Source organism: Gopherus flavomarginatus, chromosome 3 (assembly GCF_025201925.1).
Source record: "Gopherus flavomarginatus isolate rGopFla2 chromosome 3, rGopFla2.mat.asm, whole genome shotgun sequence".
Lineage (NCBI taxonomy): Eukaryota > Metazoa > Chordata > Testudines > Testudinidae > Gopherus > Gopherus flavomarginatus.
This window is the reverse complement of record NC_066619.1, coordinates 198,461,951-198,485,815: the sequence shown is the minus strand read 5'-3', so window position 1 is coordinate 198,485,815 and position 23,865 is coordinate 198,461,951. Positions and strand designations below refer to the sequence as shown.

The following is a 23,865-nucleotide window of genomic DNA, read 5'->3' as shown; positions in this document are numbered from 1 at the left end:
AAAAATACTAGAGCCAACCAAGATCTCAAAGATTGGGGGGTGGGGGAGGTGAGTTTTAGATTTATATAAGTATGCATTTGAAAATATAATTTTAATAGCCATTTAGCCACATTGTTTAAACAGAGATGTAGAGCTGGAATGGATTCAAGAGGTCATGTAGTCCATCCCCCCATGCGGATACAGGATATAAGACTTGTTATATGTTCCAATTAGATAATATCTCTTAAGTGGTAAATCATCTATCTATAAATAGATGGTGCATGGTGTGACTTCTGCTCTGTTGCTGTAAGATGTTGTTGGTTAACAGGAACAGTTGCACAAGAAGTTATTGTTGTTGCTTTCTAGGTTATGGACATTGTGATGGGTTAGTTTTTGTTTAGTGTTTTGTAAGGATAGTTGTTTAGTTTTTTCATGTCCTTTTTTGCTATTGCCTGGTGATGTATTTCTGGCTGGTGCAATGTTTGCTGATGATAGACATATAGTTTAGATAAAACTGATGCAAACCAGAAAAGCTTCTTCCTTGCCAGCTGCCTGTTTCATTTCAAGTCTGAGGTGCTGCTAATCAGCAGTCGTAGCATAGCGCCTTTGAAGAAGCACAAGTCCAAAATGTATGTGAAAATGTTTCCTATTACTGTGGTACACAGGTTACCAACATTTCTTATTTTACTAAGCATTTTGAAATGAACAAGACTACATGGCTTGGATCCTCAGTGTTCTGAGAACAGTGATCCCAAACAGCTAATGAATATATTTGAAGAGAGCTCACAGATTCTGGTGACGTAACAGATGATTTTACTCATACATGGACTAATATATAAGCAGTGTTAAGGTACAAGCTGTGATATTGGCATCAGAAGAAACAAAACATTTTTTTCTTTTCAACTTTTGTCAAACTGATCTTTGGTCTCTTTTTAGCACCTGTTTTCAGCAGATGTTCTTATCACTGCCTTATGCTTAGTCAGTTTGTGTTGCTGTCATTAGTATGGCATATCTCTAAACTATTGGTTTTGTTACCATTGTCAATAAAAGGCACATGTTCCCTGACATTGTCAGATTCACCTTCCATCTTCTCCGTATTGCTCCTGTTCTTAGTATCAATATACATCCTAAGCTTGTTTGTTCTTCATATCATTACAAAAGAAGTTGAAGAATGCTCTACCATTCCTATTGCATGAATCAAAAAATGAAATGCATCAATGCATGTTTTACCAGTGTTACATTTTTTATAGACCATTTACCATTGCTCACAGTCAGTGAATTTTCACTGTTTTCATTTTTACTGGCAAATTACGATGGGCCTTCAGATCTTACAAGAGTGCAAGACACTCCCTCCAAATCAGCCACCAAAGCAGTATCATGCAAGGGACTGGTTATCGAATCTGGCCCCCTTCACCACAATACCTGAGTACCTCCCAAATATTTAAAAATAGAGTTAAAAGAGATATACTATTGTCCCTTGCAGCTTGTAGGAGAAACAGCTGACAGGGATTTGTCTTGCTCTGGATGAAAATAAGAACCACTAGCAGAAAATGGAAGAATTATAGATAATATATATAAAGAAAGTGCAGGCTTGGAGTTTGTTGATGCTGATATTTCAGATGCTGCTAATTTGAAAGTAGACATCCTTACAACTATTCTCCTGATCTCAGCCTGACTACTGTGGGTCTACCTCATCTTTTTGCTAGATTTATTTGCAAAAATAAAACAAAAGGTCTGGGCTGCTTCTCCATGTTATGTTTTTATAATGTAAGTTTGTCATAAAAAAACAGGATAGATGAATGCCAGAACAACCTTTCTATGTGACATAGCACTTGGTGTAAACCTTCACCTTTTGATGTGCTTGCAAAAATACTATTAATGTCTGTTCACTTAAAGCAATATTATGGTTGACAAGCAGTAGTGTGATGAGGATAGGTAGAAGGTGCACCACCTGAGCAGTTGTATCTGGAGGCATATGTCCTTGAAAGGCAGACTTAGTGCATTTAAGTGGTGCTGGTAAGCAGTTGTTGATGTGCCTTTGAAGAAGGACACCAGACTTCCCCCTCACCTCTCCACTCCCTCCCCCCAACCCCCGAGTTGTGCTGGTATGCAGTGTATATGAGGCCATAGTTCCACCCTTCTCAGACATATCTTCTCAGGTGCTGCTTGCACTGCCAGCAATGCTAGCTGTGGTTCTCAACATCTTCTAGTCAAATTATGGCTAACCCCCAAATAGGTGCAATGACTGGGAAGAGTTCCTTGCATTCTTTTCCTTGGTAGAGTGCCAGCCATAATTTGGCTATTAATATATGGGGGGAGGCAAAATTTACTTAAGAAATCTTTTACTTTGCTTGGATCTAGAACTTGTGAATAGCACCCAATTAAAGCATACTAAGGAGAGCACCCCACCTCTGTTATGAAGCGTCTGACCCTTCCCTACTCTAAATAATTTAAAAGAAAATAGAGCCCAAAACACTGGCTTTTAAGGGGTAGTTGCTGTGATCTTACATGATGCATGTTGCTGACCCTGTAAACAGCTTTTCAGATACTACTATCTTATTTTATCTTATTTGTTCATTTATGCTTTTGGCCTATGTAGGTCCCATTTAGGCTAACTAACTCATTTGAATCAACTCCCAAATGTCACACATCATTTTTTTAAAATTTTATTTATTTGTTTACTTACTTATTTACTAATAGGGTACCGTACAAATTATACTGTAAAGGATCACCGTGTTCCTGCCTTGATGAGTTTACAGTCTAGCAAGATAGGCAACACACACAATGGTTTAGAAGATGATACTAACTTAGACTTAAGTTTTCCTCCCATAGCAGTGTGAAGACAGGTTTTGCCAATAAGTTAGTATTTGTTGACTTCAAAAAATGCCTTTTCAGGAGGTATATGAATGAAGAGAGAGTGGGCACATGATGCATTGTTATTGGGAGGTTATACTTCTATCTTCCAGCACAGATATTAACAGTTATGAATGACTTACTGTTGAAAAAGACTTTGGCACCATACAATAAAAAACTTTCCCATAAAATTTCAACCTTGTGTCTTTGGCTGATTTAGATACACTGCAATAACATGTGGCTTGTGGTATTTAGGACAAAACCAGAAAGTGACTGTGCACCAAAAATAATAATAAAAAATTAAAACGTGAAGATATCTGAACTTCAGAAAAGGTTTGGTTGTATAAGCTGTGGATGGTGGACTTTTTTTCTAAACAGATTTGTCCGTCCCTAATTTTTACTGTTACATAGAAACAATATCAGAAAGAACAGTTAACAGAGACTGATCAACAGTAAGTAAAAGTTCTAGTTGCCTTGACCGCTTCTCAATTCTCTTTTACTACTCATGGCAGTGAGATGGAACTCGGTGGTGTCTGCCTGCCACGCCATAGTACCTTTCATTGACTCAATTTGTAACTACTAAATTAGTGAGTTTCGCTTAGTGACACATTTCTGCCCTTTATAGTTTAAAATCTCTTTCCTTTCTTGTGACTACCATCTAGCTGGAAGGAATCCAACACCATTCTGCTGTACAAGAAGGGTGATCATCCAGTATGCCTGCTCTCACATGTCTACATGCTGTTCACCAAAATAGTAACAAACCAATTCTCAGAATCTGAACAAGAAGCAGCCAAGAGAGAAGGCAGGCTTTTGAAGGAATTTCAGCACAATGGACCATATTTTCACTATAAATCGGCTATTGGAATGCTCAAGGGAATACAAATTCCCTTTATGTATTGCCTTCGTCAACTATGAAAAAGCATTCAACAGCGTAGAGATCAATGCAGTGTTGAAAGCTCTTGCAGAGCAGGACATCAACACAAACTATATCAAACTATTAAAGGAAACAAATTCTGACTTCACCACAGATATAACTTTATTTGATACTCCCCTTCGCATCCCAGTTAAGAAAGGTGTGGAACAAGGAGACAAGGTTTCACTGAAATTCTTCACAGCCTGCCTCAAAATGGTAATAAGGTGGATGAATTGGAAGGGTGGAATCAGCATTGATGGAGAGCAGTTAAACCATCTCAGATTCATGGATGATAGTGGGTTCATTGCTGAAAATATTATCAAACTACAGAAAATGGTGCAAGAGCTCAACACAAAAAGCAGACACGTTGTACTGACAATTTACTGCTCCAAAATTAAATTAATGGAGTCTGATACTTTACCGAAAGCCGAAATAACAATCAAGGGAGCAAATAGAAGAAATTGAGCAATATGTCTATTTGGGCCAAGAAATTAACATGTGTGACGATCAGGATGGTGAACTCTTGCAAAGAAAGAAAGCAGGTTGGTGCACATTCAATTCTATCAAGGATGTCCTCCAAGGAAAAATCAACAAGACAACATGTGCCAGCCTCTTCAACTCAGCAGTAGTGCCAGCAATGTTGTACGGCAGTGAAACATGGGCACTGACAAAGAGAGAGGAGCAGCAACTGTCTGTCACGGAGAAGGTGATGGAAAGAAGAATTCTGGGAATTTCCAACCGCAACCGAGTCCCCAATGAAGTGATCAGACAGCAGAGTGGTGTGAAGGATGTCGTCGTTGAGAACAGGCATAATAAAATGCAATGGGCCAGGCATATAGCGAGGCTCACTGACAATCAATGGACTGCAGCCGTCACTGAGTGGTACCCATGGCAACTGAAATGACCACTCAGCTGATCTCCAAAAAGATGGGAAGATTTTATCATGAAAAGACATGGTCACACATGGAGAAGGAAGGCCAGGGTACAAGAAGAGTGGAAGATATGTTGTAATCGGTACAATCTATACGAGGGCTGAAGCAGTGATCAATCAAGGTGGTGATCAAGGTGGTCTCAAGATCTCCTCTGTGCTTTTTCTCCCATCCTCCTGATACCCAAAGTCATAAGAAAAACCATGGAAGATGTGGCTACAGTGATACTTATAGCCCCTTTGTTGATCCAGACAGCATTAGTGCACAGCCCTACTGCAGCTGTCCAATAACAGTTACTGATCTTTCGCTCCAGTTTGTCAGAATTGAGGACAAATTCTTCACCTAGATCCCATCGCTGTTTTGACCTGACTACTTGGAAGTTGTCTAGCTGAGCACATTAGACAAGATAGCTCCACAGATGCTTAAGACAGCCTGATACAGAGAAGATGAGATTTTTCTTCTTGGCTTCATAACAAACTCTTAACTAGAGCTTGGTGGGAACTGGATTTTTCATTTTGTGGGAAAATTCAATATTTCAATTTTTTTCCATTCCAAAAGGTTTTTTTTTTCAAAATTTCCCACAAAACAATATTCCAGAAAAAAAATAGTTTCAGGTTAATCAAAATGTTTTGTTCCTAGTTTAACTTTTTAAAAATTTAGATTAAAACTATTGAAAGAAAAAGTTATTTTGCAATGAAAATTTTAAACATTCTATTCCAAAAGGTTGACTCTATTGAAATACTTCCTTCAAATTTTCTTTCAAGAAAATAACTAATTAAAATAGACATGTTTCTGTGAAATGTTTTGCTTTCAACAAATCAGCCTTTTCCAGTCAGAAAACTTCCAGCCAGTTGTAATCTCAGCCCATTGCAAAATTTGTTTCCCAAGATTCTTGTTTATATCCTCCAGTTTGAACTGTCAGGCTTCTAGCAGGTCTGTCAGAGTACATTTAGCTGCCATTTCAACTTGCCACCCTCCTTTTCAAACATATAGTGTTTACTGATTCCATTGTTTCACAGTTTTTAAAAGTTATGGTTCATGTTTATCACCCTGTGCAGAAGCCTCCCACATCCTAAGACCTAAATGTAATTCTTTTAGGCCTTATGGGACCCTCCATTTGAACCCTTATCCAAGTATTCTCTTCACTGTCTCTCATTCAAAACCATTATCTTTACTGAAAGAGTGGTTTCACAATTACATATCCAACTCCTTCAACCTTCTCCTTTCCATCCATGTGGTATCTCACTACTTGGCCAGTATCATCATGACCCATTTGATAAGTGTTTTTGGATGAGAAATGATAATATTGTATTATTGTTTATACTAGAGTAGAAAACTAAAACATTTAATATATATTTTATTTCCTGATGGCAGGAACACATTTTACAAAAATAGAGGAGTATAATGACTGATCCACCCTATGGGAGATTTTATATCAAAGTTACCAAATTTCTAATATTTTTTCCTCATGGGGTGTTAAAAGTTCACTCTGACTAAATCAGCTGTCATTTGTTATTGTCAAAATAACCTCAGAACATTCCTAGATTTGCAAAATCTAAGACTTTTAATCTAGAAGAAAATAAGTCTTTTGAAAGTCCATCTTTGTTGAATGTGCTTTCTTGTGACACGAACACATCTGATCAGCTTCTGTCCAAGACAGTTATACAGACTGGTTGTCTTTGTGCACTTCTCATTGTTATTCACTGGCAGGATAGTCACTGAAGGGTCATATTAAAGTTCATTCAATCAAAGCTGCAGCAGTAACAGTAGTCAGCCTCGGGTCAGTTCCATCTCTTGAGATTTGTAGGGCAGCTACCTGAAGTTATTTGCATAATTTTACGTAATATTACTGCCTTGAAATTTTGTAACAAAGAGAGTTTAAAGGCAACCTATCTATATCTGGGGCTCTTTGCCCAGTTGACAGTTCAGCTCGTCTTCATCTTTTCCCATTTTTGTCTTTCTGGTAGTACCCTTTTTGTCTATGAATATTATGTATCTTGTGGTATGTTTTAGGGTTTTTTACTTCGATATAATTAGTATATAATATGTAATGGTATATTCTTATACTTAAAAATGTATTAATAGCCAGTATTTTTGTGTGTGAGAATTTTACTACTTTTTCAAGGTGACCTCTGCTTGTTTCCTTTTCTAGAATGATTTCCAGAACCCATCTGGAAAGTAGTGCCCACTGGGACACACAAATGCCCTCATGTGGTAGCAAATAGTTAGTGCCTGATTATAACATTGCTGTGTGGCCCCAACCACTTGAGTTGCTTCCTTTCTAAGGCCAGTTGTAGGGATTTTCTATGCCTCGAGCCGTTCTGAGAGATTTTGAGCCAAAATGCCAATAATTTCTAGTGTGTTGAATAGTTGACCCCTCCTCCCTGAGGTCCCTCTCCCCCCTTAAATGGACCAGTCACTCTGTGACTATGGTATATATATATACCTGCTGCTTGTTCTCACTGTCCTTGAGTAGAGGTCCTACACATGTTGAGACTGCAATCACAGGCTCTGGAAATCTATGCCTTCTTCACTAAAGAGGCTTACAAGTCCAGTCCCTGGATCCAATATCAATTGAGCTGCCTGTTCCTATGAATAGAGATTGCAGGTTACCTTCAGCTTCAAAGCCAGGCAAGTTAAGGATGACCCCTGGCCAAGTTTGTGCAAGATAGAGGTCCAAGGCTCTAATACCAAAGTCTTCTACAAGCAGTAAGGTCTCATTGGCATCAAGAACATCAGCTCAAAGAAGTGAGCCATCCAGGGCCAATTTCACTGGTGCCAAGGCCAAATTCAGCTTCTAGGGATCCCTTCATGGGTGGCAGGAGTGTCTGAAGTATCTAAAACCCAGCTACAAAGTAGATACCTATTGATGTGTTGGAGCTGGGGATTCCTTTGGGAATGGAGAAATTCATTTTATTAAGCAAGCCAATGTGAGTACTCCCTTGGTGTCAAATAAGGTAGTGCCAAAACATGAGGCTGTCAATACAGAGTCCTCAGGCACAATGAGCTCAGCCTGAAGCAGGTCCTCTTTTCAAGGATGCTTTGGTTTCTCTCTCAGCTGCCTTCCATAAAGGCAAGAGAAAGAGAAGTGCTGACAGGCCTTCAGTACCAGAGTTCTCAACAGTGTCCCTGAAGAGGAAGAGACATAACCATAAGGTCCAGGAACCATGAAGCTTAAATTACCTGCCATGGAACCGTCAGTGCCAGTGGCTTCAGCTTTATCAGTGTTCCTGATACTTAAGATTCCTGGTTCCTTCCCTCCATCTGTGTTTTTCAAGGGCCTTTATCACCATGATCAAAGTAAATTGTCTTAATTTTGAGTGTGCACTTTTCTGGGGAAGATTGAGCCCCGTCCCATTGGATCTGGAAATTGTAGTGGAGTCTTAATCAGGGCCTCCATTCTGTGAATTTTTCAGGTTGGCTGTGAAGCTGACATCTCAAACAGGGCGTACGTCAATGCCTTTGTAGTCTTGTTCTCTGAGGTTCTAAAAGGAACTCTTTCTCAGTTTCTTCAGCCTCTTGGCTGAAGTCTGAAGTCTTGGCCTTCGGAAGTCGGGATGTTGTCTGTTACAGCTATCCCCCTGCTCCATTTTGTTTCTTACAGCTGTCCCCATACTCCATTTTGTTTTTGTTCTCCTCCTGTGGCCGCCCCTCCCTGGCTGTTAAGTTGTTTACCAGGGCCACTGCCCTTCTCAAAGGGAGGGCCCCTTAAGTTGTTTACCAAGAGCCATTGCCCTTCTCAAAGGGATGGCCACTTGTGCTGCGTGCTAAGTGGGACCACTGCCCTGTTCAAAGGGTTGGTCCTGTTATCACCTTGTTAAACCTGGGCTTTGTGTAGGGTAGGCAGTGTCCAGAGCTGCAAGACCTAATGTGTTTTTAAGATCCTGGGCATGAGTCATAGGCCTCATGTACTTTTGAGTCCTGAGGTGTGAACTCACACCTATTGTTCAGGACTCTGCCCAGGCACGTCTCTGTGCTCACCTGCAGTTTTTCCCTGTGTCTCCTCCCGTGTGACAGAGGGAGCCTATCAGGATTACTGGCGGGAAACTGCCTGAGTCTGCCTTTAAAAACAGGCATTTTTAAAACAAACATCAGAAAGGTTCCTGCATTGTTGCCTGGTCTGATCAGCCAGGGGTTCTGGGGGGTCCTTTCTCCACTCTCGTTTTATTTTTGAGTGTGCCCCCGTTTTTTAACCCCCCCCCCACGAAGAACGAATTGCTGCCTGAGAGATCTCCTGATTATCGAGACCGTACCGAGCCCTCCTTGCTTCTTCTGATGTTATTGCTGCTTCTGCCTTTGCTGCTACCTTGGGGACTGGTAAGAATCCCTCTGTGAAACTTTCTGTACCTTTATTTTATTATTTTAGCTGCTGGCTCTGTTTCCCCAGCACACAGACTCAAGCTAAACTTTGGTCTGTGTCTTAAAACCTCTCTTAAACTCCACGGCGCTTTGCTGCTAAAAATAAGTTTGTGCCGCCACTAAACTCTGCTCCTGTGGGCTTTGCTTCGGGGCTCACTGCTTTCAGCCATATCCACTGCTGCAGCCATCATCCCTTGGATTCCTTGGGGAGCTGCCTTGGGAGCTGTATCCTGGGCACATACTACTCTGCCCTCTATGACCTCCCCATAGCATAAGGTGCACCATAGGTTTTGCTTTTTAGTTTAATAAGGCATAGTTTGCTAAGATTGTAGTGCTTGTAAGTTTCACCTGCCTTGCTATAGTTGCTGTTTTGTTGCTCCGTATAGTTGCTTGTTATAGTTTGCTTAGAATTGTGATATTTGTTGTTTTGCCTAGTCGTTGGTTAAGATAGATTTTAAAAAGCCATTGCCTGGTTGTATTCTGTACCTGTTTTGTTACTTTGTATAAGCTGCTTGTCATTTTATATAAATTTGATTAAGTTAGACGATAGATAAGGTTTTTGCTGTTTGAATTCGTCTTCCCGCTGTCCCAATCTCTCCCTGAACTTTCCCGTGTCTGTTTTTCCCCCACTCCAATCTCCCCCTCTGTGTACTTCCCCGTGTCTCCCTGTTGTAACCCCTTGCTGCTTCTCCCCCGTATAACCTCCCAAACCCTTTGCCGCTTCTCTCCCTTTTTTTTTTGGGTGTCCCTCCAGCCCTTCCTTACACCTCTCTGCTGCCTCTCCCTGTATCCCCTGTGTTCGTGCTCCCGCTTCTCCGCTGCCCCTCCCCTACCGAAGATCGCCATCACACCGCTCCGTTTGTCTTCACCCCACTGCTCCGCAACTTCCCTGAAGTGCCCTCCGCTGCTGCAACCTGTTTCTTCCCTCAGCCGTCTCCCCCATTCTCCACGTGCCTTCCCATCGCTTGCACGTTCAGCGCCCTCCCCTTTTGCTGCTCCCAGACTCCCCTTAAGTGCGCTCCAGCTGCTCTTGTCTCCCGTACGTCCAGCCCGCAGACTCCTGAAGACTGCTCTGGGCTTCACCCCGCAGGGCTTCAGAGTCTCTCGCTGCTTGCAGCTGCACTCTCCTCTCATCAGTTGCCACTGATCATTCACTCCCCTCCCCACTCCTGTTTCTTGACTCAGCCTTTAGGTACACTCTTGCAGATTATCTGCTATTACAACCTCACAAATTAAGTCATTAATTTTCTTCTATGCTGTTACATTGCATGATTTCACTTATCACCCATATTGTATCATTGCACTGTGATTCACATCTTACTTGTGGTTATAACACCCCATTGGTCACCTCCACTTTTCTGATATACTTTGTATTTGTATTGATGCCACTGTGTTACATTATATATATAGCTATGAACCACTTAATGCATTCTATCTGAGATTGTTGACCATTTCATATAGAAGCTACCATTTTACTTTGCATTTTTTTTGGTACATTTTGCATTCCACACTGTATCTAGAGTTGTTCCTATATAAAGCTGAGTTTCTTATTGACTGTACTGTATCCCATTGTGCTGACCCCACTTACTGCACCCCACTGTTAGAACTCCCTACACTGTTCAATAAGAAGAACCCCCCTATCGTCTATTGTAAACACCCTATACACCCCATCCCATCATATTTCATTGTTAAATTCCCACCACTTCCCTTTTCCTTTAATAAAGAAATTAATTGGCACCCCACCTGTGTGGTAATTGCTCCCCAAGATTCCATATACTTGCGGGCAGGGACAGATGTCATAAAGGTCAGCAATAAAACCTACTACTCTTCCTCATCCATCTGATTCTCCCAGCACACCTAGGATGTTTGTTTTCCCCACCTCCAGACCAATGCTAGTATTTGCAGCATTATCCTTTCCATTTGTCAGTATTCTAGTCTGTCTGTTTGAGGAAAGAAAGGGGAGGAAGATTTGTAACAACCCCTCTTCTGATCAGCAAGAACGGTTTTGCTACTGTTGTATTTAGATGGAATATATGGGCTCAAAGTATCAAAGATATTAACTAGACCCTGTCATAGTCCAATATTAAACAGTATTAAATAAGTGTAGGGTATGGTATGCAAAGACTTCCGCCTGCTTAGTGCCATGGCAAAGACACCATTAAACATCATTTTAACTGTTTATTAAACATAAAAAAGAAGGCAAAACAGTTAAAGTATTTGAAATACAACATTTTAACACATCCATAGTTCCCTTTCTCTTTAGCGGGAAAGATTTTTTAGAAGGAAAAACACTCTTGTTTAACGGTTTGTTAGATTATATTAACAATGGTAGTAATTGTTCTTATGGGGAAAAGGGAAGAAATTAGTTGAGCTGGACTGAAGCTGGCATCGCTGCTGCTGTTAAAGTCTGATCCTCTTTCTTGGAAGACAAAATAAAATACACACAAAAGGGGAGCGAAAATAACAGCAAAGATAGAAAATACAGTTTCTGGTTTTGGCTCTCACTTGCAACCTCAGTGCTGGAGAAGCACAGGCACAGCACATAGTTTTATCAGCCACTCTGAGACTTGGAAAACTTGTACCAGCATTGGGCTGTTTAGGACATTGCTTCCAGTTGCTGCTTCCTGGTCATAGGCTTTCATCAGTCTTGCAAAATATACAGTCTTGGCCAGCTAAGTCAGACTCTTATTAGACAGAAGGAAAGAGGAGAGGGATAGGAAAGAGAAGAAATAAAGTGGGGAAGGAAAAGGACACATGGGAGAAGATATATGCAAAGTCACACATCCCAGGTGGTTGTTGGGATTCAACTGAAGCCAGTAGAAGTGGCAATATCATCTGGGTCCCTCTCTATGGGCCAATCTGTTGAAGATATTTCTCAGGATCAGGATGACAAAGGCCTGGGGTCCCAAGAAATGGTCTGAGTAGAGCTATGATAGTGAACATCTCTCTAGGAGGCCACTTTTTCCCTAAATTCTGTTTCTTTAAGGACCCCAAAAGAGAGTGCTGGGTGGAATAGCTCATCCTTTCATTATTTTTCCGCCAATTAACCCTCGTTTCTGACCCACCAATTTTGGTTCACTGATTTTTGGTCTCTCGCTGTCTTATTTACCAGGTATGATCTTAGCACAATTCTAGAATTATATCAGTAGGCCTTTTTGTGTGGACTAATTCAGTCTTTCTGTCTCCATTTTGTACCTTTTCCCATCAAAATTTGTGATTGTAGGTTATTGTGACCTTTTATAAACTTTACTCAATTTTTTACAACTGAGCTCACAATTAGGTAAATTTGAAGGCCCAGATATCACAGTGCTACTTCTTCAACTTTCTCTGAGGATTCGGGCCCTCCATCTCATTCATCACTAAACTATTTAAGACAGTTCCAGAAGTTGCTAGGACATAAGACAGAGGCTCTGGCATTGGAAATATCAGCAGTCCATGAAAAGACTCTCATGGTTATTCAACATTCTAGAGCCTAACAGAAAGAAACTCACTTGCTCCATTACTGAGAAACTGCTAGACCCTGTTAAGAGCATCCTCAATCTCAAGCACATCTGAGAAGCCAGAATCACCTTCCTCAGGTGTCATAGCAAGGTGTCCTGTACTTCCTAACCTACTATACTCCTGACTCATGGGTAGTCTGTTATCGATGACAGGGTGAGATGTTCCAACACAGGTCAGACCTTTCTAGTAGATAAACATGGCAAAAAAATTACATTTTGGGAAGGAAAGTGTACTTTCTGTACGACCAGTTATAAAGCCAGGCATCAGTTTCATCTTTGGGAGCAAATGCTCCCTGTAAATGGCCACCTTCCTTAGGAGCAGAAGAAGTCCAAAAAATTGCTGGTGATTGAGGAGCATAAAGTGACCAAGAACATTCTTTGAGGTGATTTATGAGGCTTAAGACATTCTGGCTCAGATGTTTCTTTCAGGTAATACTTCTTGCTTATATCATTGAACCTTTCTCCTAAAGCTCAGGCCTATATTCAAAATTTGTATTGAGGGTGAAGTGCTTTTTCAGCCTCAGGAGAGAATGAAAGACATCAAGTTCACCACAAGATTACTGTGAAACTCCTTCAGTAATGTCAGACGAGGAGCAACTCAACATTCCTGTTGTGTTATCAGAAATCTTCCTTGCCATCCTTGGCTTTCAGCCTCAATATCAGAAGAGGCAGAGCAATGGAAAATATCTAACAAAGACACCTGCTTCATATTCTGCTGTTTTTCTTTCTAAGAAAAAAGAATGCAAATTTGATACATTGGCTGAAAACCCAAAGCCAGTTTTAACTTCTGATTTCTTCTCTTTACCTCTCCCTCTGAAACGCACTGTTTGGGCACTTGTTTGATACATTTTGTTGTGGTTTGGGTGGATTTACTGTGGATTCTTGGGTACTCAACATCTTTCAGTTTAGATAGGTGGTTCAATTCCACTCCAGGGTGCCTCACAAAGTAGTATAGGCACCATGCTAAGTAATCATTTTTTTCTCCTTTATTTCTCCTGCTCCCATGTAACCACATTTTAAGAGTTGTATGCCTGGCCATGCAATTTTTTTTACTTTTAGGGTGTGTGCACACTTTCTTTGAGCCCAACGTTCTGCTAACTGATGATATGAACATCTCATCCCTTATAACTGCCTGTTGACTCTTCTCAACTTCCAGAAGCTTTAGAATTTGAACTCTGTGCAGCAAGAGAAAGGGTCAGTGTAACTTTTTGGAAACAATGCATTCAAATTTCAGAGAACTAAAGTTACTTTGATAACACCTTTTCATCTTAAAACTTCATAGTTTAGATGTTTACTGTGTGTTGTGGATTTTGAGATCATGGCTTGATGAAATATCTTCTTCCTGGGTATATATAAATATTTACTGTTAAATAAAATATCCCCCACTTACCAGACTTGTGCGTCCATCTTCAAATGAGTTTGTGGTATTGACACATGAAACCTTGGAGCCATATTGAAGATACTGAGATCTGGGAGTAATTTCGGGGTTTCTCTATTTTAGTGTTTTTAAGGAGATTGCCAAGGACACCTAGATTTTGGGATGGACAATACTTCATTTAGCATAGTAGAAATCTAAATATATATCATATATATTGTGACGGGACAAGGCCAGATGGCTATAGCAAAGTAGTAGGAAACAGATATATTAGCCACAAGCTAAACAAATCCCTGTTACCAGGATAAGCAAATGGCAGCTGCTCCAGGTCAGTTAAGACACCTGGAGCCAATTAAGATCTTTCCAGAAGGCAGGGAAGGCAGCTAGATTGATTGGGACACCTTAAGCCAATTGGGCTGGCTGAAACTAGTTAAAAGCCTCCCAGTTAGTCAGGTGGGGGTGCGTGTCAGGAACTGTGGGAGGAAGCCACGCTGTTGGAGAAACTGAGCAGTGCAAACTATATCAGACACAAGGAAGGAGGCCCTGAGGTAAGGGTGAAGTAGATATTGAGGTAGTGGGGGCTACTGTGGGGAAGTGGCCCAGGGAATTGTACACATCCTGTTTCCAAAAAGTCAGCTACCATAGCTGCTACTATTAGGGTCCCTGGGCTGGAATCCAGAGTAGAGGGTGGGCCCAGGCTCCCCCCCTCCTTCCCAATTAATCACTGAGACTGGGAGACAACAGAGATTGTGCGAGGGAAGGTAGCTTCTCCTCGCCTCCTTATGGCTTATGTTGGCTTATGATGAAAATGGCTTAGTAGGCTGTGACCTTTGCCTCTAGAGAGAGAAGGGCTACGTGGAGGGTCATAGTGAAATCTGAAATCTGTCAGGAAGCGCAGGACCCATGGAGACAAGATCAGAGCTTTGTCACAATATGTAGGATCTGGAAACCCCATTATAGACCATTTTTGTTGTTCATGAATCATGTTAGTTATAGAACACAGCCAACAATAACCTTAATCTAAAATGCATCATTTTGAGAATTCTGATGAAAGTTAAATAATATTTTAGAATCATAGAAATAAAGAGCTGGAAGGGACCTCGAGAGGTCATGAAGCCCTGAACTGAGACAGGACCAAGTAAAACTAGACCATCCCTGATGGGTGTTTGTCCAACTGGTTCTTAAAAACCTTCAGTAATGGGGATCTCACAACCTACTTTGGAAATGTATTCCAGAGTTTTACTACCCTTATAGTTGGAAAGATTTTCTTAATATCTAACCTAGAACTCCATTGCAGCAGATTGAACCGATTACTTCTTGTACTACTTTCAGTGGACATAGAGAACAATTCATCACAGTCCCCTTTATAACAGCCCTTAACAAACTTGAAGACCATTATTAGTGCTTTCTCAGTCTTCTTTTCTTAAGACTAACGTGCCCTGTTTTCATAGGTGGGATTTTCTTTCCCATTTGTCCACAGCTTTCCTAAAGTGTGACACCAAGAACTGGACATAGTGCTCGAGCTGAGGCCTCATCATTGCTAAGTAGAGCAGGACAATTATCTCCCATATGACACTCTTGTTAATTACCCCAGAATGATATTAGCTAGTTTTGCAACAGCATCACGCTGTTGGCTTGTATTCAATTTGTGATCCACTACAAACCTTGATCTTTTTCAGTAATATTATGACCTAGTCAGTTATTCCCAATTTTCAGTTGTGCATCTGATTTTTCCTTCCTAAGTGTAGTACTTTATTTATTGAATTTGACCTTGTTGTTTTCAGACAAATTTGTCAAGGTCATTTTGAATTCTAATCCTGGCCTCCAAAGTGCTTGCAACTTATCCTAGGTGGACTCATCCACAGATTTTATAATCATACTGTCCATTCTGTTGTCCCAGTCATTAATGAAAATATTGAATAGTACCTGACCCTACCAGACCCTACTAAATGCACCCTCCCAGTTTGACAGTGAACCATTGATAACTACTTTTTGAGTACGATCTTTCAATCAGCTGTGCACTTACCTTACAGCAATTCCATGTAGATCATATTTCCCTAGTTTGTCATGTTGAACAGTGTCAAAAGTCTCATTAAAATAAAGATATATTAAGTCTACTGCTTCACCCCATCCGCTAGGCCAGTAACCCTAACAAAGAAGTAAATTAGGTTGATTTAGCATGATTATCTTCTGTGTGCTTTCACATTGATTGTTTAATAATTTGTTTCAGTATCTTTTCAGGTATAGAAGTTAGGCTAACCAATTATATGGTCTATAATTTCCTGGGTCCTCTTTGTTCCCCGTTAAGACAGATACTATGTCTGCCCTTCTCCTGTTATCTGGGACCTCACCCATCCTTCATGAGTTCTCTAAGGTAATTGCTAAAGGTTCTGAGATTGTTTCAGCAAGTTCCTTTAGTACCCTAGGATGAATTTCATCAGACCCCGCTGACTTGAATATGTCTAACTTATTTAAATATTCTTAACCTGTTATTCCCCTATTTTTCTTTGCACTATGTTTGTATGGGCATATATATTTCACAAATCTATACTTCAGAATTCATCAATGTTAGGGATAAATTTCTAATACACTTGGAAAAAGGTATGCAGTGTGGCTCTTCTAGGTGAGCTGCTAGTGACCCCATTATAGTTAAGCAGCAGCTCTCCTGTAGTTAACCTTGTGAGTCATTTACTGTTTAAGAGATAACTTTTCTAAATTCATTTAAGGTGAGAAATTACTACTTGTAACCAGTTTCTTTAGTATCTTATGCTTAGGTTGCATTTTTGTTTTATTTGCTGGGTAATTTGCTTTGATCTGTTTGCTGTCCCTTAGAATCACTTAAAATCTATATTTTATCGTTAATGAACTTGTTTTTATTTTGTCTAAAACCCAGTGTGTGGAATTCTTAACTGGCAGAGAGGGCAAAAAGCTGATGCATATCTCTCTCCACATTGAGGGAAGGAGTGAATTTCATAAGATTATGCTATACAATTCTCTGTGCAGTGCAAGACATACAATTTTGGGTCTACCCTTCAAAGTACTGGGCAGTTCCTTAACTGAATCTTCCCATGCAAAGCTAATCTCAGCATCTGTGTGTAAAGCCGCAGCTGCGTCTGTCCCTACCTGTATGTGTGCTGGTAAAGTGAAGTCCGAAGCCTGAGGGAAGGCTTGACTAGCTTGCCTCTGCAGTACAGTGAATGAAACCCAGGCTGGTGGGTTAGGTGGGCTCAGTGGTACCCCAGTTCCAAGTGGCACGTAATGTGGGCCTGGGCATTGTAGTGGATCACAGATTGAATATTTGCCAACAGTGCAATGCAGTTGCAAAGAAAACTAATATAATTCTGGTGTGTATTAACAGGACTGTTGTATGTAAGATATAGGAGATAATTGTTCCACTCTACTTGGCATTAGTGAGGCCCCAGCTGGAGTACTGAGTCCAGTTTTGGGGCACCACACTTTAAAAAAGAATGTGGACAAATTGCAGAGAGTCCAGAGGAGAATAACAAAAATGATAAAAGGTTTAGAAAACCTCACATGAGGAAAGGTTAAAAAAACTGGGCATATTTAGGCTTGAGAAAAAAGACCGAGCGAGGGACCTGATAACAGTCTTCAAATATGTTAAGGGCTTTTATAAAGAGGATGATGATCCATGTCCACTGAAAATAGAACAAGAAGTAATGTGTTTAATCTGCAATAGGGAAGATTTAAATTAGATGTTAGGAAAAATGTTCTAACTATAAGGATAGTTAAGTATTGGAATAGATTACCAAGGGAGGTTGTAGAATCCCCACCATTGGAGGTTTTCAAGAACAGGTTAGAGAAAGACCACTCAGAGATAGTAGGTCCTGTCCCAGCACAGAGCGATGGACTAGATGACCTCTTGAGTTCCCTTGTAGCCCTAAAACCATATATATATACCTCTACCTCAATATAATGCTGTCCTTGAGAGCCAAAAAATCTTACCACGTTATAGGTGAAACAGTGTTATATTGAACTTGCTTTGATACACTGGAGTGCATAGCCCCACCCCCCCGGAGCACTAATTTACTGCGTTATATCCAAATTTGTGTTATATTGGGTGGTGTTATATCGAGGTAGCAGTGTAGATATATATAGATATAGATAGATATAGTTTTTATCTATTGACATTTGTGTGCATATCACCTAGGAAGTGTTACTAAATTTACTTGTAATATTTAGGCTAACCACTCATCACACATTGTTTGCTGCTCATCTAATCAAAGCATCAGCTTTTGCCGGTATCAAGAATTAAATTCAGCCTTGCATTGTGAAATTTGAATATCTGTGTCTTAGAGCAGTATTGCAACATTGCTTAATTTAGTATATAAATCAGTATCTCCTACATAAAAGATCGCAATAAGACTTTTATACCACACAATGTATGATCATTGGGCAGAAAAAATAGTGACCACTTTAGATTGCTTTTTATCACAGTTTTCTCTAATCTATGGTGCCAATTAAGTAAATTATTATAACTTGACCATTTCCAACTGAAATGACTAAAATCTTTATCAATTACATGAAGGTTAATAGTTGTTTGTTTGGGAATAGAAGAAAAGGCTGAACACTAACTGAATTTGCATCACATTATTGAGACAAAAATAAGAGTAAAATTTTCATTGAGGAAACAAAATGATTGGGAATGATAGCACAACAATGGGCACAGGAAGCTTATTTGTGGTAACCAAAAAGCAAATGAATCTGTCAGAAGAATAAAGCAGAGTAGCAGTGGGTTACAAGTACTGAAAAGTAATTCAGAGGCATAGAATTTTTTGGCCTGAAGAAAATAACACAGAAGAGTCTTCAAATGAAAATTCTGTGTATTTTAAGGGAAGCTGATCATGGAATCTTAAAAATGATAGAAAGTGTGGAATGTAAGAATGGATGTGAGAATTGTGAACAATTAAGATAACTCAGAGAAAACAAACAGGAATGGAGAAGGCAAAAGTTGAATTAACAAGAGGACAGAATTGTTTAACAACAAGGGAAGTAAGTTTACTTGTCAAAAGAAAAATAAAGGGGCAGGAACAGTGGAAGAAAAGAGTTCAGAGTGGCTTCAGAAAACATTAAACAGGGAAAAATCAGCTCACATGACTTAAATTGGCCAATATCAGATCGAAAATGAGACATTAAAGCATAGTTAAATGTGTCAAGCACGGCAAGAAAGATGAAGGGGTATGTGATATTTGGAAAAGTCAGAACAGGGTTGAACAGAATACAGAGATTTCTGTTATATGCCACTTGCTGCAGTGCTTCATCAAGGTTAACTTGAGGTGACAAAGAATTTAATCCTGTCAGAAGATAGTACAAGGTACTCAGAATACTGCATATTAGAAAATATGTAATTCAAGTTTTGAGTTTGAAATGGAAGATGTAAAAATGGGGAGGCTGTGGAAAAAAAATCTCTCTTCGTGGTTAGAACTGAAGCAAGGAGCTGTAAATTTTGTACAGAACACTCTTCAGAGTAATTACTGATAACTTTTTGTTCAGACAACTGAAGTGACTGACATGAAAGCAGGGCCGGCGCTACCATTTAGGCAGCCTAGGCAATCGCCTAGGGCTCCAGAATAACCGGTGGGCGACATTTTGCCGGAGGGGGCGGCAGGCAGCTCCGGTGGAGCTGCCGCAGTGGGCCTGCGGAGGGTCTGCTGGTCCGTGGCTCCGATGGAGCTGCCGCAGTCGTGCCTGTGGACGGTCGGCTCCTCGCGCGGCTCCGGTCAACCGCCCACAGACACGACTGTGGCAGATCCACCGGAGCCGCGGAGCACCGGACCCTCCGCAGGCACCACTGTGGCAGCTCCACCGGAGCCGCGGGACCAGCGCGTGGGGCGGCGAAATTGCCGTCCGCCTAGGGCGCTCATACCCCTAGCGTTGGTCCTGCATGAAAGTTATCATTTGCAATCCATATAGTAGTTCTTTATAGAGGTTTGACTTTTTTGTTCCTCCTCCCCCAAAAAAATATTTAGAAAAATATACATTAAGGTTTGAATTTCCCTGTTAGATCAGCTATTATGAAGGCTTCAACATAGAATTTAAAAATGTTTTAATGTGGTATCCTGATGTCTAAGCAGTAAGGAAAGATTTGTACTCCAGGAGTGAAATCCTGGCCCCTTTGAAATCAATGGGATTTTTTCCATTGACTTCAGTGAGGCCAAGACTTCATCCAGGCAGGACCGGCGCTAGGGGTTTGAGCTCCCTAAGCGGACGGCAATTTCGCTGCCCCGCGCGCTGGGCCCGTGGCTCCGGTGGAGCTACCGCAGTGGTGCCTGTGGGGGGTCTGGTGCTCCGCGGCTCCGGTGGAGCTGCCGCAGTCGTGCCTGTGGGCAGTTGGCTGGAGCTGCGCGAGGAGCCTACCGTCCGCAGGCACGACTGCGGCAGCTCCACCGGAGCCGCGGACCAGCAGACCCTCTGCAGGCACCACTGCGGCAGCTCCACCAGAGCTGCCTGCTGCCCCCTCCGGCAGAATGCCGCCCACCAATTATTCTGGCGCCCTAGACGATTGCCCAGGCTGTCTAAATGGTAGTGCCGCCCTGCACCCAGGAGTCGGTTTTTTCCTTGTTGAGATATAGATAAATGGATACTTCTGTGTGTAGATCCTGTCATTGCTTTGAGCACAAATGGTAATCAGCTGTGAAAACAACAGCAAAACTTACAACTCACAGAACTCCTGAACGCAAAGCGTCTGTGTTCACACCTTCAACTAGCCAACAGTTTCTCTCACCAAACACTGTCTGACTTGCTGTGAGATATGCATGCAATTGTATCTGTGTTGGTCCCAGGATATTAGAGAGACAAGGTGGGTGAGGTAATGTCTTTTATTGGACCAACTTCTGTTGGTGACTGAGACAAGCTTTCAAGCCACACAGACAAGAAGAGCTCTGTGTGGCTCAAAAGCTTGTCTCACTCACCAACAGAAGTTGGTCCAATAAAAGATATTACCTCACCCATCTTGTGTCTTTGCTGAGAGATATGTCTGTTTTAACCCCTCCATCTCCCCAAATACATTAAAATCCTTTAAGAATATGTTCTTGGGCTTCCACTCAGTGACCAGACACATACACAATATATCAATCAAAATTACAACGCCGTTTTAGTCAGTTGTCCAAATTTAACTCTGGCTTAAGTGGAGACAAATTCATTACCTTATGTCAGCATTAAATTTGACCTGATATTTTTGCATCTTTGAATTAGACAGAAGGGTCATGTGTTCTGCTAATTACTTCTGTGGACCCTCTGAGCCTATGAGAGAATAGGTGCTTCAAACCTACAGTAAGAAGAAACAATGTGGTAATTATTGTCAAAGTTCTTCAGTTTGATGCCTCTAAGCACCAGATCATTAACCTAATTCAGCAGAATATTGAGATAAACTCCTGTGATTTTTAAATGTACTCTTTTGATGGGAAATCTCTCCTATTTCATATAAGCTGTAACTTAGAGCAATAAATAATACATTTGATAATATATTAACACTCCTTGGATTTTGGACTTGCAGCTAGCAATAGTTTAATTAAGTTTCATAAGGTGTCCAAAGTGCTGTTACTTAGGTTGCTGAGAAGCTGAATAATGAATTACATTTCCAGGATCTTTATAAATTTTAGGGCAAGATTGTGATATGTATTGTTGGTTTGTACATGTGGAGAGAGCATACTTTGTGAGGCTGCTCCTTTATGCTTACTTTCGCAGGTGGGTGGAGAGTGGTTGGACCCGTGGCTGGTCCTCTCAACACGCCATTAGGAAATAATCTGCTATTGGTAAAGAGCAGGAGCAAACTGTTTTTTTCCTTTTAAGCAAGGGGATTTGGGGTTTGAGTCTCATTTACTTTCCAGAGCTGCTTTGTGGGCTGCACCTCTATGCACTGTGCCTTATTCATAGCAAAATATGAAGTTTCAGTCTTGCCATTAATTTGTCACAGTTTTTAAGGAAATAGAAACAGAAATGTACATGAAAACTATTAGCCTTTTTCATTATTCCTTTTTACTTGTAATGCTTAAAATGGATATGAAAATGGTCAAGATTAGTTAAATAAATGTGTTTGATATAGGATTTTTTTCAGGTATTATTGTTTTCCCTTTACCTCACTCACTGCAACTGCTACAGGTATGTCTACACTGCAATTAAAAATCCACAGTTGGCCCGTGCCAGCTGACTTGGGCTCATGGGGCTCTGTCTTCAGGGCTGTTTAATTGCAGTATAGATGTCCAGGCTCAGGCTGAAGCCTGAGCTTTAGGACCCTTCAAGGTGGGACAGTCCTCATAATGCCTACACTGCACTTAAACAGCCCCTTAGCCCAAGTCAGCTGGCATGGGCCAGCCACGAGTATCTAATTGCAATAAATACATACCCTTAGACACAGACAGTGATTCTCTTTCAGACTCAGGCTCATTCTGAATCCTGTCAATGCCTTTGCAGTCTCAATCAGTGGAGGTTGTTTAAGAGTCATATAATGCATTCCCTTCTCCTTTAGTGGGATTGTGCTGCTCCAGGCTCTGACATCTGTATAGCATTGTGTTGTGCTGACACTGGAGTCCTTTCTAGTAAGTCCATTTCTATAACAGGTACTTATTTTACATATTTTGAAGAAATATATTTTGGTCTGGTATACAGAAAATAATATTCATGTATTCATATTCCTGCCACAATTCATTTTTCAGTGGTCCTTTTACTTGGAAGTTTATCCCTTTTCCTTTGTTTATATTTGTTTAACAAGTATTTATTTAAGAGAGTGTAACTATATGTAGTTGAATGGGACACAGTAAACATCCCTTTAACTGGTATGTTTATTATGAAAAGAAATCTGATTTTACCAAACAGGCCTTCCTCTTGAAAGTTAATAATATTCCATTGTTTTGACTGAGTTGTAATTTTTTTTACATTTTAAGAGTACTATGAGGAGGTGTACAATAACCAACTTAAGTTGGCCTACTGCTTCAACAACACTGAGGACAAATGGTTAAGGAATTACTTTTATGAACAATGTCTTAGCACTGCTCAGCTGATCAAAATCGATGGAGGGAAAAAAGAGTCTGAAGCACATGCAAATATGGGCCTTGTCAATGAGGAACAAGGTAAGCAAAAGTTTATATCATTACATCAAAATGTATTTCCATTTTCATACATTTTCACACATTTTCTGTTAGTCTATATCTAATTACTCTGCACAATATTATACAATAATATATATTCTGTAATGCTAAAATATCTGTGGGTTTGTGAAGTAGTCATAATTTAAATTTTTAGATCAGCAAATCTACAAATGGAACAGTTCATCATCAGAGACATAATTTTGCACCCCAGTTGTAGTTTGAAGGTTCTCATTCAAACTGAAGACAAGACATATGAACAGAGGAAGCATTTCTTTATAAATAAAGATGTTCCCTTGCTTTAAGTTTATCTCCTTTTGTTTGTTCAACTTCTCACTAGCTAATGTTGTCACAGATTGTGAGCCTGTGATATCAATGAGAAAAGATGTTAATATAAGCAACAATTGACTTCACTGCCACATTTTAAAAATTGTGCTAGTTTTCATGGCAGGAAGGTTTGGGTGTGTATGACAGGGTCTGTGTATGAAGGAGGTTTCACTATATGAATCCTGCTTAATACTAGAAAAGAAAAACAATGAACAAATTTTTTACCACATTTGTTCAAATTTAGCCTCTGTTTCTGCTTGCTAAATGTACTTTAGCTGTTTATGATTTCTTCAAATGTATTTGTTTGAATATTCAGTTTATATCTTCTCATATATTTACTTTATAGATTGACCACAGACTTTTAGATATATTGCTTCAGTGTGATTGACCAATGTAAGAAACAGTGTATTGTTTCTATTCTCTGATTTTTTTGAACAAGCAAGCACTTCTGGCATGAATCCTTGTCTGTATAATTTTCATGAATACTTGTGTATGTAATTTTGAAATCTGCTTTCCACAAAAATGTTTG

General features: G+C 40.3%; 1 protein-coding gene across 3 annotated transcripts in view; it reads left to right on the top strand.

The window, feature by feature from the left end:
• TTC29 (tetratricopeptide repeat domain 29) overlaps nucleotides 1–23,865 on the top strand; it is a 191,313-nt gene that overhangs the window by 25,010 nt on the left and 142,438 nt on the right. For all 3 annotated transcript variants that reach the window (XM_050946520.1, XM_050946521.1, XM_050946522.1), the window contains one exon: nucleotides 22,809–22,994. In XM_050946520.1, the coding sequence (XP_050802477.1) occupies nucleotides 22,809–22,994 (186 nt within the window). The remainder of the gene's footprint in view (nucleotides 1–22,808; nucleotides 22,995–23,865) is intronic.